This window comes from Astyanax mexicanus, chromosome 7 (assembly GCF_023375975.1).
Source record: "Astyanax mexicanus isolate ESR-SI-001 chromosome 7, AstMex3_surface, whole genome shotgun sequence".
Classification (NCBI taxonomy): domain Eukaryota; kingdom Metazoa; phylum Chordata; class Actinopteri; order Characiformes; family Acestrorhamphidae; genus Astyanax; species Astyanax mexicanus.
This window is the reverse complement of record NC_064414.1, coordinates 21,066,423-21,082,331: the sequence shown is the minus strand read 5'-3', so window position 1 is coordinate 21,082,331 and position 15,909 is coordinate 21,066,423. Positions and strand designations below refer to the sequence as shown.

At 38.1% G+C, this 15,909-nt stretch overlaps 1 protein-coding gene across 2 annotated transcripts in view; it reads left to right on the top strand.

Annotated features, from left to right (window-relative positions):
• The window catches only part of ttc7a (tetratricopeptide repeat domain 7A), an 88,014-nt gene that overhangs the window by 57,519 nt on the left and 14,586 nt on the right, over positions 1–15,909 (top strand). For both annotated transcript variants that reach the window (XM_022684975.2, XM_007255779.4), the window contains exons 17-20: positions 2,249–2,365; positions 2,496–2,602; positions 6,016–6,150; positions 11,836–12,038. In XM_022684975.2, the coding sequence (XP_022540696.2) occupies positions 2,249–2,365; positions 2,496–2,602; positions 6,016–6,150; positions 11,836–12,038 (562 nt within the window). The remainder of the gene's footprint in view (positions 1–2,248; positions 2,366–2,495; positions 2,603–6,015; positions 6,151–11,835; positions 12,039–15,909) is intronic.

The following is a 15,909-nucleotide window of genomic DNA, read 5'->3' as shown; positions in this document are numbered from 1 at the left end:
AATGCGTTTACAAACAAATTTGTGCCGATGCATCTTCTAGTGGACACTTAAATCATCTTGTGTCTTATATAAGCTGTGCAGGCTTAGACAGCAGAAGTACAGGCTGCAATTTAAGATACAAAGTGTCAGAATGGCCAGATTATTAGTTGCTTAAAAGTATTGAGAATAGGGCTCTGAGTGGTCCAGTGGGCTAAGCGCTGCCACTATGATCGGGAGATTGAATACTGTTCATGTAGCTTGCCATCAGCTGTCGAAGCCCTGAGAGAGCACAGCTGGCCTTGCTCTCTTTGGGTGGGTAGATGACGTTCTCTCCCCACATCACTCCAAAGGGTGATGTCGATCAGCACAAGGCACCTGTAAGCTGATGTATCAGAACCGAGTCGCTTCGCTTTCCTCCGAGAGCGCTGTGAAGCAGTTTGAAAAGGGGAGATGGCTGACTTCACATGTATCGAAGAAGGCATATGCTAGTCTTCACCCTCCTAGTGTTGAGGCATCACTAGTGATAGGGGGAGTCCTAATGAGTGGGTTTGAGTAATTGGCCGTGTAAATTGGGGACAGAATAAGAAAAAAAAATGAAATACAATTATTTAAAAAAAGTATTGAGAATAGCCTGCAAAATATTGTAAAAAGTTCTAATCAACAGTTTTTGACTCCAAGACTGCACACAATTCAAAAGCATACTGCCTTATCCATGAAACATGGTGGTGGAGGTGTCGTGGCTTGGTCATGTATGGCTCTAATTGGTTTGGAGTGCACTTATAGCACCATTGATGGTGCAAAACACCTTCATTGACAGCTAAAGATAGTATTGACATAAATTTTGTGATCTTTATGATTATCTTATCTACTTAAGTTCCAGTAAATGATTCATTGGGTGGCACTTCACTCAGCAGTAAGATAATGATTCAAAAATACTGATGAGGCAACACAGGTGTTTTTTTAATTTAAATAAATATATAAAGTCTTGCCAGTCACCTAATTAGATATATTTGAGCATGTGCTCCATATGTCGAAGGAAAATGTAAGGGAAGAAGGCCCTAAAATAAGAGTTACAGATGGCTAAATTAGAGGCCTGGCAAACCGTTACTGGAGAAAATACTAAGTGTCATGTCTGGAAAGGTGTCAGACAATTTAGTTTTGAACCTTATTAAACAAAGGTTGTGCACAGAAAGTAGTCAAAACGAGCAGGGTCAACACCTGTAAACAGAAGCAAGAGGGAGTAAACCTACCAAATAGGAGAATCAGTCTTAGGGTCATACATAACAAGGCAATGTCAGAGGATGGCAAGTAAATGAGGTTGCATATATAGTGACTGTAATAGGTGAAATCAATATTCAGGTGATTTGCTCCCTGGAAGTGTGCAGTCTCATGTGATGTCAGTGTGTGATGCATTCTGGGTATTGTAGTCCGAAGACTGGAGATCGCAGGTAGAGCTCAACTGACACTCAGCACCCAGTGATAGTTCAAGAAGTCATTCTATGCAAGAAAAATGGAATACATTTCTTTAAATTATTGTTTTAATGTTCTTTAATGTCCAAAACATTACGGTGCCCTGAAATTGGGGGCTGTGATATGAAATGTTGTAATTTCCAAATGATGAAATCAAAACGTAAGTAAACGCTCTCTGGAATATGCATTTTAATCATTTTTATTCACCATTATTTCATGTCATATTAAATTTACATGCAGTATTTTTAACGCGTCAGAAACCCTCCTAAGACGTTGTGTCAGATATACCACCCATCCTCTGCACTTCACATGCTTCTGTCAAACAATTCAGTGCTTCAGTGCTCTCATCCCTCTCTCTCTCTCTCTCTCTCTCTCACACACACACACACACACACACACACTACAAACACACGCACATACTACACACACTCATCCACCCTTCCGCATGTACGACCCCATCCACCCACTCATGAGCTGCTAAGGAGGCATGCTTCAGCGGGAGTGTGTCCCCTGGCTGCAGCAGCGTTGCTGGGCCGTCGGTGCAGGCTGTCAGCATCTTGCATAGATACACATCCTTTCACACACACACACACACACACACACACACACACATAGCCTTCATCTACACGTATTAGCACTGCTAAAGGCCTCAGCACAGAAAAATGCCACTGCACAGGGTTTTTTAATGGAACATAGCAAAAAGATGACTCACTGGTCTTTTGTGTACTGTTGCCTTGTCATTACTTTTTGTTTGTTAAAATGATGAGTGTGTGTGTGTGCGTGTGTGTGTGTATTCCAGCCTACTCTTCACTAAAGTGAAACTGGAGGAGGCTCTTTATGGACCTGCTGTAGCTCTTCAGACATGTGAGGACATGCTACAATTGTGGCAAAGCCGCTATGACTATGCCCGGCCCAGGTAAAATATGCATACCTACATGTATGAGTGTGTGTGCATGTGTGTACAGGTGTGTGTATGTAGGTAATTGTATGTCTGTGGTTGCTAGATGAACAAATGCACTGGTTTAAAGTGGAATTTGTTGTTACAGTGAGCCTGATGACACTAGCAGTATTCCGCCCCCTGAGCCGAGCCCCATAAGCAGAAAGTCCAGCGGCTTACACCTCACCCTGCCGGACTTCCAGGAAACGGAAACGGGTCTGTATTTGTGTGTGTGTGTGTGTGTTTGTGTGAGAGAGAGAGAGAGAGAGAGAGAGAGAGAGAGAGAGAGACCGAGAGAGAGAGAGAGGAAGAGAGAGAGATCTGAGTATCTGAGTCAGTGTTCATGGCCTCATGTAAATCTATGAACTGAAACAACCTCTTTTTGTGCAGCACACAACACACTGTGGTGATTTCCCTGCTCAAACACATTCAATGCAATTCAGTCTTTGCAGCTTCACTCTTAGTTACCAGTGGGGCTTAACCTATATGACTGTTAACTGTTTAAAACAGTCGGTTTGAAGGTTAAGCATATTACTAATTATTAATATGAAAATCTTGATATAAAGCCAGGGTTATTCCACCAAAAATTGATTTCTGAACTCTTTAAACTTAAACTCTTTATGAATACGATCTTGTTTTCTGTGCATTGTTTAAGATCTGAAAGCTCTGCATCTATCTTTTTTTATTTCAGCCATTTCTTATTTTCTGCAAATAAATGATCTAAATGACAATATTTCTATTTAATTTGGGATAAATGTTGTCCGTAGTTTATAGAATAAAACCACAATGTTCATTTTACTCAAATATATACCTATAAATAGCAAAATCAGAGAAACTAATTCAGAAACTGAAGTGGTCTCTTATTTTTTTCCAGAGCTGTATATGGAACAGATATACTTGATATTATAAGCATTATTAATGAGGATTCTGATATGATTTCAAAACATTTAGCTAGTTTTGAATATAAACAGCGAAGCTGGTAACCACCCCTTACTCACCGATAGTACAGTAGTACGTGTTGATCTTGTAAACATCAACTTTAAATATTAAACATCAAATGAATCCAAATAAAATAGGAAAGCATCAAATCAATTTTACCTGAACCTAGAACTAATTATTCAACATCTAACTTAGACCTAAACCTAAATTTAAAACTAAATGTAACATACTCATCAATCTAAATCCTAGCCTTAACTTTACTACTATTCCTAAAAGTAATTCAAAGCTACCCTAACCCTAACTGTAAACCTAGTATATTGTACAATTTGTATAATTTCTACATGCATTTCCATCTATTAATTCATTTTTGTTTAAAAGATCCATAACAGAGAAAAGCAGCATAAATATAACTTTAGTGACACTGTTTTCTTAAATCCTTTTCGAGTACATGGCAAACAGTTTGCATGTATTTGGCAAATTAGTGCCAAAATACATGCAAGTGGCAAGTGGATGTGAGTGTGAATCAATTTACTGATGGTCAGTGATGGTTTGAAGAGACATGTCTTTCGGTGACGTTGGTTTCACATTTTGAAATGAGTTACTGAAATACAGTATTTTTTCAGTGATATAATTTTTTTTCAGGATTAACGTTGGGGTGCACTATTAGTGTTGCATGGAATGATAGAGTTAATGTCATGGCACTTATGACTAATCTAATCATCCAACATCTACCTAACCTCACTAATTATTTGTTCTAGACCACACTAAAGCTCTTGTAGCTCTTGATTGCAATCAAATCCCCACAACAATGTAGTGTAAAGACTGTTTAAGGGAAACTCTTCTAGTAATTAACCTTTGATTTTTAGAAGGAATTGAGAAACAAAAAGAACAGGTACCCATAAACATTTGGATACATAATGTAACAGAAACTCAGCAGAATCTGTGAAGACCTGTGAGAACACACACACACACACTGTCTCAGTGCTGCAGAAGTATTTAAAGAAGGCTTGACCTTTTCGCTCCCAGGCAACCAGCCTCACAAAGACAAATTTCTTTTTAAAAGCTAAAAGCATTCCTAGTGGTAATATGTTGCAATGCCTGTTTAACTTGCATTGATTTGCAGAGTATCGTAAATGCTGCTTCAATTAGATACCTTAACAACTGTGAAAGAAAAGAAAATTTTATTTTCCTGGATGTTCTGAATTGGGCTTCTATGTTGGTTTGTTACTTTTTATATGTTACACAATTTCAATTCAGTAAAACCTCTTGTTGGTAGACAAGACTCTTAGACTCTTTGGGGCAGTTTCTCTGACAGGAATTTAGTCTTTGACTACACAGCATTTTGAACGGAAATTCTCCATTGAAAAAAAATATATATTTAGTTCAGGGCAAGGCTTTCTTTATCCCTGACTGAGAAATCCACCCTTTGTAGCCAAAAAAAATCCATGATCAGTAGAGCGATAGGAATCATCAGACCAAGACACTTTCACTATGGCCCAAAAATCGCGATTTTGAATAACTTTATCATCAGCAGCTGGAGCTGATGTATCAGAGCTGGGAATCCAGTGTTTTTAAATGTACTAAATTGGGGGGAAAGTTTGAAAAAGTCCCTCAAAATGACATAGTACTCCAAAATGACTTAGTTACAGAATTACATAGATTTACATTGACCTCCATTAAAAGTTAAAACATCTTTTGCCATCTTCTGTACAGTTGCCATTTTCCTAAGTTAGTTCATGACCACAACCATATACTACTCCTGCATAACATCCTTAAAGGAGAACTCTGGTGTGAAATTAACTTGTAGTGTACTGAAACACGATATAGAGTACGAGCTTTTGTCAAATAGCCTTCCTCTGTTCACCCCCAGCATCCTGAAATACAGCGATTTTAGTCGGTGCTCCCAACAGGCTTACAATGCAAGTGAAAGGGGCATAGTATTGCCCATGCAAAAAAAAAAACTATTTTCACACTGGATTTACCCTTTAACAGACACCAACAAAAACACATTGGATGCTCCATCTTCAATGCTACAACACACAATCCACAACTCCAAACTTTCAATCAAGTTAAGGTTCTTTAGATCTTACAAAAAGGTTCATCACAGCAATACTTATTTACAAATATGTTTCTTTATGACAGCAAAAGTAGTTTTTCTATGGCGTCACTTGAAGAAGCATTTGAAGCATCTTTATTCACTAAAAAAATAATATATTTTATTAATGTAATAATATTTACCCTGATTGTGATAAATGAAAGATTATTTTAATGAAAGATGGACACTGCATTTTTTTCAAGCTCCACAAGCTGCTCAGTTGGCTCCGTTTTAGAGTTCTCCTCCACTGTGCTTCCATGTTGCAGATGAAAGATGGGGTGGAGTCATGTGACTACACACATAGTAATATGTTATAATACAAAATACACAATACACAAAATTGGCCAATTTTATTATTTTATTTATTTATTCATTTTTTGAATGCTTGGAACTCTCTTTATAATTACTAACAGTTTCATAGAACATTTTCATATAGTTTGGGCTTTTGTTACCAGGTTTAGTACGTATGTTTAAACAGGGAAATCATGAAACTGTGTTGAACTACCTCTGCAGGACTGGAAATGGACACCTCTGCTGTGTGAGATTAAAAGCACATATGTACATGATGTGTTTATAAAACGTTGCCTTGTTTCAGGTTCTCAGAGGTCTGCATCTGTGGCTGTCTCTCGACTGGAGCAGGCCATGTCTGAGGTGTCTGCCATAAGCTCTACCCACAGGCAGGGGCCTGCATATGTTTGGACCACCCTGGAGCGCATCTGGCTGGAGGCAGGTAAAGAAATAATGGCTATTTAGAAATCTGAATAGATTTTACTGTCACTTTATCACTGTAAATTTTACCTGTGTTTTAAGCTTTAATTACAGTAGCTTGTTAGAGAAAGATCAGGTGATGAGCAATGTTGACTGGGTGGCAAATAACAGGATCTTTAGTCAAGATAGACTAAAGTCTATAAAGAACAAAAGTCTGGAAGACCGAGATAACTTCTCATTGGATTACTGGAAAGACAAAACAAAACCAATGTCTAACTACAAAAGATGTTTAGTAAGATTTAAATGGTTCTGTGCTGGTGGTGCACTGTTCTACTGTGCAGCAACACTTGAGTTTTGTTGCAGCCAGTGGCACAGGAATCATGTAGCGTGCAACGTCACAGGTAGAGGGCAGAATGGGTCCAACTAAAAACCAATATAATCTGAAGGTAAACATCTGACTAAAAGGCTAATGATGAAAATAGGTTGGTTTCTACAGCAGGATAATGATCTTAAACGCACCTCAAAATCCATGGTGGGTCCAAAAAGCTCACAGTACTAGAACTACTGCTACGGTACATCATAGAAGGCATTATCACCCACAGTGGACAGTGCAGTGGGTCGTGATTGTGATCGTCAAAATCTGGCTAGAATTGTCCCTCTGAACAGACTGTGACTGAAGTGACAATTCCACAGGAGTCAATTTTAAGCTTCCTTATGACATGACAAAAGTCACGGGACACAGTACTGTCTCATGACTTCATGTGTCAGAGTATATGTCAAACAATGGTTGATATAATCCATTAATTCAACTTTGAGCATAAACAGAATCATGCTGACCGAAAAAACCCACAAATAATTTTTTTCCTTGTTGAAAATGATGATAACCACTATATTGACTACCATAGTTCAATGTGTTGTTTCAGTGTTTTATGTCATTTTTTTAACATAACAATCATAAAAAAATCAATAGTAATTCGTCTCAGTAGCTAGCTAACTAACTTTCCTGTTCCACCTTAAATGGTGCAACAGACAATAGAGGCTGGAGCATTTGAGGTGGATCAAAAATTAATTGAATTAAAGTTATGAGATAAAGCTAAAAGGTAATTTTAGCTTCCTGTCACAGAAGAAATAAGGAATGGACAATAATAATTCATTAGTGCACCACTTGCCCCCTTTCTCAAAATAAACTATGACTAAAGTTAGCTAGTTAACTAGCAGCTGCTAGGTTGCTGAACGTTAGCACTCCACTGCAATCTTATATATCTGTATCATGTGCTTTAATGGGATTGGGTGTGTATCCTTACCATGAAGTCAACTTTACTTGAAGTCTACTGTACTGTTACTTTTTTCCATTAATCATTTTGTGACAATCTGAGTCTATCAGTTGCTCTTTGTTTACATTGTGTCAGAGTTTCAAACTGAGTTTAGTAGGTTTTTTCTTTTCCTTTTCCTGGAATGTTGCCATTTTAAAGACTTTTTTTTTTTTACATGACAGTGACGATATGCAACTGTGTATGAAGCTTCTTTCCCAGGGCTCTTGCTGAGGGTATTTCTGCCCTCTCACTTCCATTCCCAACATTCCGTTGCCATGGGCTCATTTCCTGCCTGAAATGGGCTGCATCCTTGTTTTGCATCAGTGAGAGAGAGAGAAGCAAGCAGAAGTCAGTGAGTGGCAGCCAGGCTGATGTAATACTGGAACAGAGCAGCACACTGCAGCTATTGCCCAATTCAGCCAGGCCACTGTATTGCATTTGGTAGAATGAAAGCCCTGCACTGCTGAGAACTAACAAGGATGGCATGCCCTAATATTACTATATTGTTCATATTTTTTCCATTATGGCCACATCCTGTACCTCGAATGAATGAGGACACTCGGGGAGAACCTGCAGTGACGTAGTAGCATCTTCAGTTCTTCTGCAGTCATGTGTTTCTGAAGAAAATGAAAACTGAATCAGACAAAGTGAAATCTGTTTTTAAATGACGACTTGGTCACGAGTTCTGTCTTTCTTTCCCCTCATATTCAGAACGGCTCAAAGCTTTAATCTTTATTTTCCCTCAGTGTATTAGCATGCCCAAATTATCCCATCTGTGCTCCTGAAAAACAAACACGCACGCACACACACACACACACACACACACGCGCAAACACACTCACACACACACACACAGAGGCTTTAATGAGGATGTAGTAATATGGTGATGGGCAGCCGTGCGTGCCAGTACAGAGCTGTGTGTCTGTGTGTGTTTGTGTGTGTGTGTGTGTGTGTGTGTGTGTGTGTGTGTGTGTGGTGTTAGCCAGTGAGGATGGAGTGTGCAGCTGTCTGGGATAGCCCTCCCTGCGAACCCAGGCTGCAGCAGCAGCAGCCGCACATGGCCTTATTTAGCTGTAGAGATGAATATCCTCCATTGTTTGTGTGCGCGTGTATACATGGGCTAAGTAACCATCGTCGCAGTGTGAAACGTCCAAACATAATGAACTTAAAGCACACATTAAATAAACAGTCTATATTCTAGCTGTTCATACTTACTCACCCTAAATGAAGCGGTTGTTAATGTTGTTAATATCTTCATGAGATAATATTAATGACACTGTACATTTAACTCTGAGCACAATGTGAACTCTGAGACACTTAAAGTCAATTTAGTGTGTTGTACAGTCATTTTGCTGTGCTCAATCTGTATGCTGATTATTCTGGTTTCATAAATCCATTTAAGACGTTTTCTGCCATAGTTACAGAGTAGATACCTTCTGGAAAACACTTGTGTTTATCAACACTACACAAAAACCTAGAGAGCTCAACATCTTTTTTAAAAATTGAAGCAGCCACAATTCTAGCGCCTCTGCTGGCTGGTTGCAGTGTGATAAGATCTGTAGCTGCACCTCTTCCCAGATTTTTTAATAACAAAACACACCATTTTACACACCATCTCATTTTTACCCACTAAACCTCTTTAAACGTTTTTTTTAGATTCATTCTTCCCTATTTTAGGGATCTATAGGTGTACCGCGTGCCACACAGCTAAATTTAGGGCTTGTCAGTGGTCTTTGGTATTGTAAGGACTTAAAAGATTGCCATTAGCTTTAAGCCAGGTGTGCTATGACTTTGGCGGATTGGAATTTTAACGGCGCAGTGCTTTTGCACTTCTCATCAAAGAGAAACTGGTCATTTACGGGAACACCAATGTTGGGTTTGTGCACTGCTGTGTGCCTGTGTGTGTGTGTGTAGTGAGCAGGGTGTACGCATCTTGAGTGTGTGCAGTGTGCCTGCATTGCCAAGGTAGGAATGAATGTCTGACGGTTGGTTAACTGTTGCCAGGGTTTAAATCAGTCAGTGGAGCACCTGTGTTTTCCGTCATTTAGATAGCAATACGGCAGAAATTTACCTGAAGACACCTCACTTCCAAACCAACATGCCCATCTTAGATATATAGATATAATCATAAACTCCATTGCTATTTAAACAACACATGGCTAAGCGTGAAAATAGATAAGTAGTGATCATGTAGTTTTGTGCTGTTATGTGCATTTACAGACAATACCTCTACGTTTTTTAGTAAGTCTAACAAATTGTTAGCCAGCCAGCTAATGTTAGTGTGGTTAGACATTCTAAACTAGTTTTTATACTCTGGCATGTGAAAATCTACCAGCTGACCTTTAAATAAGTAGTCATATCTGGCTCCACCTCTGGTCTCTATAGCAGTGATTCTATAAGCTCTATCATTCTCTAATGGTATAAATGGCTCCTTACCTGCTCAAATGACCAAACATACACTGAAAAAAATGATGCATAAAATTGACTTAAGTTTTGCAACTTTTTGCATTTGCTTTTTTTAAGTAAATTTAATTTCAGATAAATGTAAGTAACTTCAACTCGGTTTCAAGACTTAAATGTTACATAGAGTAAATAAGTGACCTGAACTTCAGTCAATCTTTTTTTTTACTAAACATAATTTATACAATATTATTATAGATATTTTAGTTAAAACACACATTCAAATATTTACATAATCTCAAAGATTTATTTTGTAAATAGACCAAGTCTCACTGTCTTAACACACGGATGGCATATAATACATTCTTTTTAGTATACTAGTATAAAGAATGTATTACATGATATCCATGTGTTGAGACAGTGTAATATGTGTGTTTTAAATCAAAATATTTAAATTTCAGAAATGATAATATATTATGTATCATAAATTATTTGAGTAATTTTGTATAAATTAGGTAAGTATTATTGTAATTAGGTAATATTGTATGCAGAAATTAAGTAAAGTTTCACTTATTTACTCTATGTAACATTTTAGTCTTGAAACCGAGTTGAAGTTACTTAAATTTACATTAAATTAAATATACTTAAAAAAAAACAAATGCAGATTTTTTTTTTTTAACAAATTTCATGCATCATTTTTTTCAGTGTAGTACATTTAGGCATGCATAAAATAAGCATTAAATGTTATAGCTGCCTGTACTTACTCATCTTAACTGAAACAATTTGTAATGATCTTCATAACCGTAATCATTTGCTATGCCCCATCTGTATGCTTATACTAACACAAACACTAATGTATGTATTGAATATTTTATATAAATATTACCTCTGTAAGATGTACCATGCTGTTGTTTTACTAGGAAAAAGAGGTCAAAATATATATAATATAATGTTACTTTGCCAAGTACCAACATCCATCATACCTTACAGACTACTTTGAAACAATTACTGAATTAAAAAAAATTATGTAATGTTTTAAACTGCTTTACTTCCTTGCACCTTTCTAGTTCAAAATATGCCTTCAGCATCTGCTTGTGGTAAAAGAAGAGACTGAAGGACTTTAGGAGGGCACTGAACTGTGCAACCTTGATTTCTGGCAGGTTACAAATGGTGCAGCCAGCTAAGCATTGGCTCTATCTTCAGACCGATGATGTTGCATTTGCAGATTTTTAAAAAGACTCAGTGGTGCACACTGTGTCCAAGGGGAAGCACGTGCCAGCCTTCACCTCACCAGCTTGGTTTTGTGTGTGATAGGAAAGGACTGATAGGGAAGCTAGTGGACAAAACTGGACAAGATTACAAATTCCTGGAAACAGGAAGGAGAGAGAAAGAAGTAGAATAGATTGATTGGATGGAGGACGATTTATTTATTTATTTATTTTTTTTTACTTTTCTCCTATATTTTGCAAGTGTAACTTCATTGTTAAGTCACTAATGAAGGTCATGATTTACACATGCATTTCTGGACAAGCTGAGAGGTAAAGACCTGTCACTAAAAATGAAAAAAGCTACTGTCAGACTATCATGGTACATGGATAATGCCAGATTTTACACAAATATCACTCACAGCCACCACACCTACGGCACCACACCTATAGATATAAAAAAAATCTATTTTAACAGCGCAGGCACAAGGAGTGAAAAGAAGAGTGACTGTTGGCAGAGTGTAAGATAGTATTGAGCATCGTATCCCACCTTATGCTGTTTGTAAGATAGGGCCCAAAATCTTCAATTTACCTATTTATTGCCAGGTTTAGTAGACATGCTTTACTAGAAATCTCACCAATCTGTGCCGGACTGCAGCCCATATACACACTCAAAAACAGCTAGAATACAGGACTACAATCTAGGTGGGACACAAATGTATGCTAATGTATACCTATAGTGAGTCTTGATGTGTTTTCATGTGTGTGTGTGTGTGTGTGTGTGTGTAGGTGAGCTGTTCATGGCGGACGGACGGGTGAAGGAGGCACAGTTTTGTGTTCAGGAGGCAGGAGCGCTCTACCCCACCTCCCACTCAGTGCTGCTCCTGAAGGGCCAGCTGGCTGAGCTCAGAGGCAACGATGTGGAGGCCAAGAGCCTGTATGATGAAGCTCTGGCCATCAATCCCACAGGACAGCATATATTAATACACCTTGTGAGTACTTGTCTCTTACATTCATACTACACGCAGATGCCGCATTTTTCGCACTATAAGGCGAAAATTATCTATAAGTATTATGAGGCGCTCTTCTGTATATGTGGTCATCACAACAAAGGTATCCGAAGTGTTCACAAAATTATTACTCAGGTAGAAGTATAGATACTAGGATTTAAAATACTTCTGTAGAACATGAAGTATCAACTCAAGCTAAAGTAAATAAAGTAAATAAAATACTCAAGTAAAAGAGTAAAAGTACTGCTTCCAAAACTACTTAAATAATAAAAGTAAAAGTAATGTAAGGGGGAAAATGACACTAAGGACAAAAGCTTAGGCCACCCCTCAAGAGCCCATATTGCACATATTTATATTGATTAAAATTCAGCTTGTTTTCATTCCAGCTTCTCATCTTAAAAAAACCCAAATCCTATTCTAAGATAAATAAAAAATAATAATAATAATTACTCCGATAAAGTATAAGTAACCAACATTTCTTCTTAAGTAACATAACAAAGTATTTGTACTTTGTAATTTGACCTCTGCATCACAATAGTAAGAAAATGAAGTGTGAACCCACATACACACCACTCCGTGTTAATCACAGATTAATCACCCCACACAGATACCACACACTGCCACACACATCAGCAAGCTCAGTCGTCACAATATCACTACGTCACGTCTGTCTCAGTTTTGGTAATCTCTGCCCACACACACACATGCACTAGGTTTCCCCATACCAGGCTTTTATACTTAAAGCAGTGAATCCAAAATACGCTCTCGAAACGTAGCACGCCTCTGCCTCCTTACTAAACATCTTAGGTCATCTTCACACTTCATCAGAATTATCTTACATAATACAAACATGTGATTTTGTGACACGCACGAGGCACCACTAGTGCTGTCATTCGGCACATCTGCAATATGTTCTCTGGAGTGTAAATAATGGCTGTAGAACAGAGCAGAGTATTTGGACACTCTGAGTAAAAAAAAATATTAGTACCTATTAAAGTACTCAGAAAGGACCCATTGGCTTATAAATATAGTGGAGCCCTGTAAAAAGCAAAAAAAAAAAAAAACTGGAAAAGTCATGGAATTTGAAAATAGGCTTTTCCAGGCACAATGGAGCTTTTAGGGTCTGACACACATTTTATTATTATTGAAGATTGTGTCAACATTGCTTAAAAATGTTTTTTTTTATTATTACAGTTTTAGTAGATTTTTTGTTTTATAGTTCCATGTCTGCACTGATGTTTTAAAGATCGAATGGTCACGGATATTTGCCTTAAAAAAAGGAATGGAATGTATTGGTTAAAAAGTGTATGAACCCTGTATAAAGGGCCCATTTAAAAAGGCTGACCACCTGTGCCTTAAACTACCTTCATAATTCTTACCTGGAAAGAGTGCTAGCATGTTTATAAAGGTGGTTCATAAGGAGTGAGGCTCAGCCATTGCACTTCAGTTGTGTCAACTCTTGCAAATTCCTCAAATATGGAAATCTCTACCTAGAATTCAGCTCACTTTGGTTCATGTTGGTTGAGGCTTACGTTGGTTGAGGGTTTTTGCTTACAGAGTTGTGAGTTTGATACCCAAATCTGCTGAACTGCCAATGATGGGACCTTGAGCAAGGCCCTTGACTCTGCCACATAAAGCCATAGTACCTCTGACCCTACACTCCCTCAGATACTGGCTTTCTAATCAGGGATATACAAATAGACGTATTTCATTTTACCATATTAAATACCATATTTTTTGCTATATAATGCGCACATAAATCCTTTAATTTTCCCACATATTGTCAGTGCGCCTTATAATCCGGTGCATCTTATGTATGAATTTTATCAGTCAGGTTGTGAGGAGCAGTAAAGCCACTGCACTGAAGTACAAAATTATACAGGAGTTTCAGTTTAGTTCTCCAGCACCAAGGCTGGATTAGCACTAGCATTAGCCACTAACCATGCTAAGTGCTAGCTCTTTTGCCGTTAAGAGGTGAGTATATCTGCCTGTATTCTGCTAATATCACCCTGGCTTACTGAAACACTCAGAGTTCCTCAGTTTATGCTGTCAGGTGGCATTTACTAGCGATAACCTCAGCTAGATTGGGCCCTACATGGGTTGTTATGGTTCCATCTAGCGATTTAAATAACATTAAAATAACATTCAGTGTGATATAGAACCCTATAAGCAACAAAACATGGAAAGCATAGCTAACAATCTTAACTTAAATGAACACTAAAGGCTCTATTCATACTAATAGTAATAGTTGATATGGTAAATATGTTTTTTAATAGTACTAATATTATCTTCACACAGTCGTTAATAAATGAATGCATTGTTCGTATAAAAAAAGGAGGGCATTCTTTTTTTCTGCCACAAGTAAACTGTTCAGAACTACAGAGAGAACAGTGCGAGACCATCTGCTTCCACTTTAAGTCATTTCTTAATCAGTTACTGCACTGGTTCAGTCTCCATTAATGTGTTTACGTAGCCGCAGCCTGAGTGCAAGGACCTCCACAACCTCATGATGGTATCACCAGAATCATGCTGCTGGGCACCTCACTTTGAGTCAATTGTAAACATATGTTGCTAAAAATTCAGCAGAGTAAGATCAGAAAATCTTGTATAAATACATTTGAAGAAATGCCCGCCAGCTTGAAGTTGAGTTGGGTCTGAATAAAATGCAGCACAAAAATACTATTTTTAACTATTCTATCAGTTCAGTCCTAACTATTAGTTTTGTCGTTTATGGTGTGTTCCAATTTTTTCCAAGATAACATGTCTTTGTAACTTGACTTTAAACAACTTTTTGACAAAGAAAACAAAATTGCCTTTATCACACTACACATACTGTAAGTTGTGAGGTTTTATCTTGTTAGTGATGTTGACCACTAGATAGTGTGCTTATGACAAGATAAATCAGACATCGTATTTCCAAAGTTGTATCAGCATTTAACATTTCTCGATCCACAGTGTCACATGTGTATTGAGAACGTCATATGCTGGGCACGCTCAACCCGCTTACACCCTCACTCGTTAAACACTCAAGGTGCTTTTACATCAACAATAAACAGAAATACAAATAAGATAACATTGCTGTTCCTGTAAATGGCCTGCTTCCGCACCTTCACAGCATGAACAGGCAGGTCAGTTTCCTTTACTGAGAAGTTGAGAAGCGCAGAAGCGCTGCGCTGTTAGAATAGCAATGCACCAAAGTGTACTGTATGTCCTGAAGTAACAGTTGATGAACAGGTAGACCAAGGGAAACCTCAGCAGTTGATGTCAGAAACATTTTAAGTGCTGTAAAGAAAAACCATAAAACAACTGTTTGTCGTAAATTCATCTTTTGATATCAAACCCAAATGTTTTTAGGCTACAGCAGGAATAAAGGGATTGTTACTGTTCCAGTACTTTTGGGGGGACTTTATGACGCACAGAACAGAATATTTGTCTTCAGTTTTTTGCTATAAACGTCACAGTATGAAACAAGAATTGGATTATAATGTAGAGGAAGAAGTGATCTGCATCTCCTCTTCGCTCAGTACGGCACTACACTTGCAGTAGCATGAGGAGGCAGGTTGCTGTTGCAGCCCACAGGGGTAGGTGAGCTAACATTAGCGCTGCCTCCACTCATTCTGACTCCATAATGTCAAGGCCTTCATTAGTCAGTGCTGGAGTAAGCGCAGCGAGCCGGGCCATTTTCTCCCTATATTTGGCCAATCGGAGCACATTTCCCTTGCTATTTCTGGACAACAGACGTACTCTGTCAATCCCTAGAGGTGATAAAAACCTGAATTGCAGCCAGCTGGCTCCGCTGTACGTATTTCCCAATGTGTCTTTATTGCGAATCAACAGCAGCATTGAGCTGATC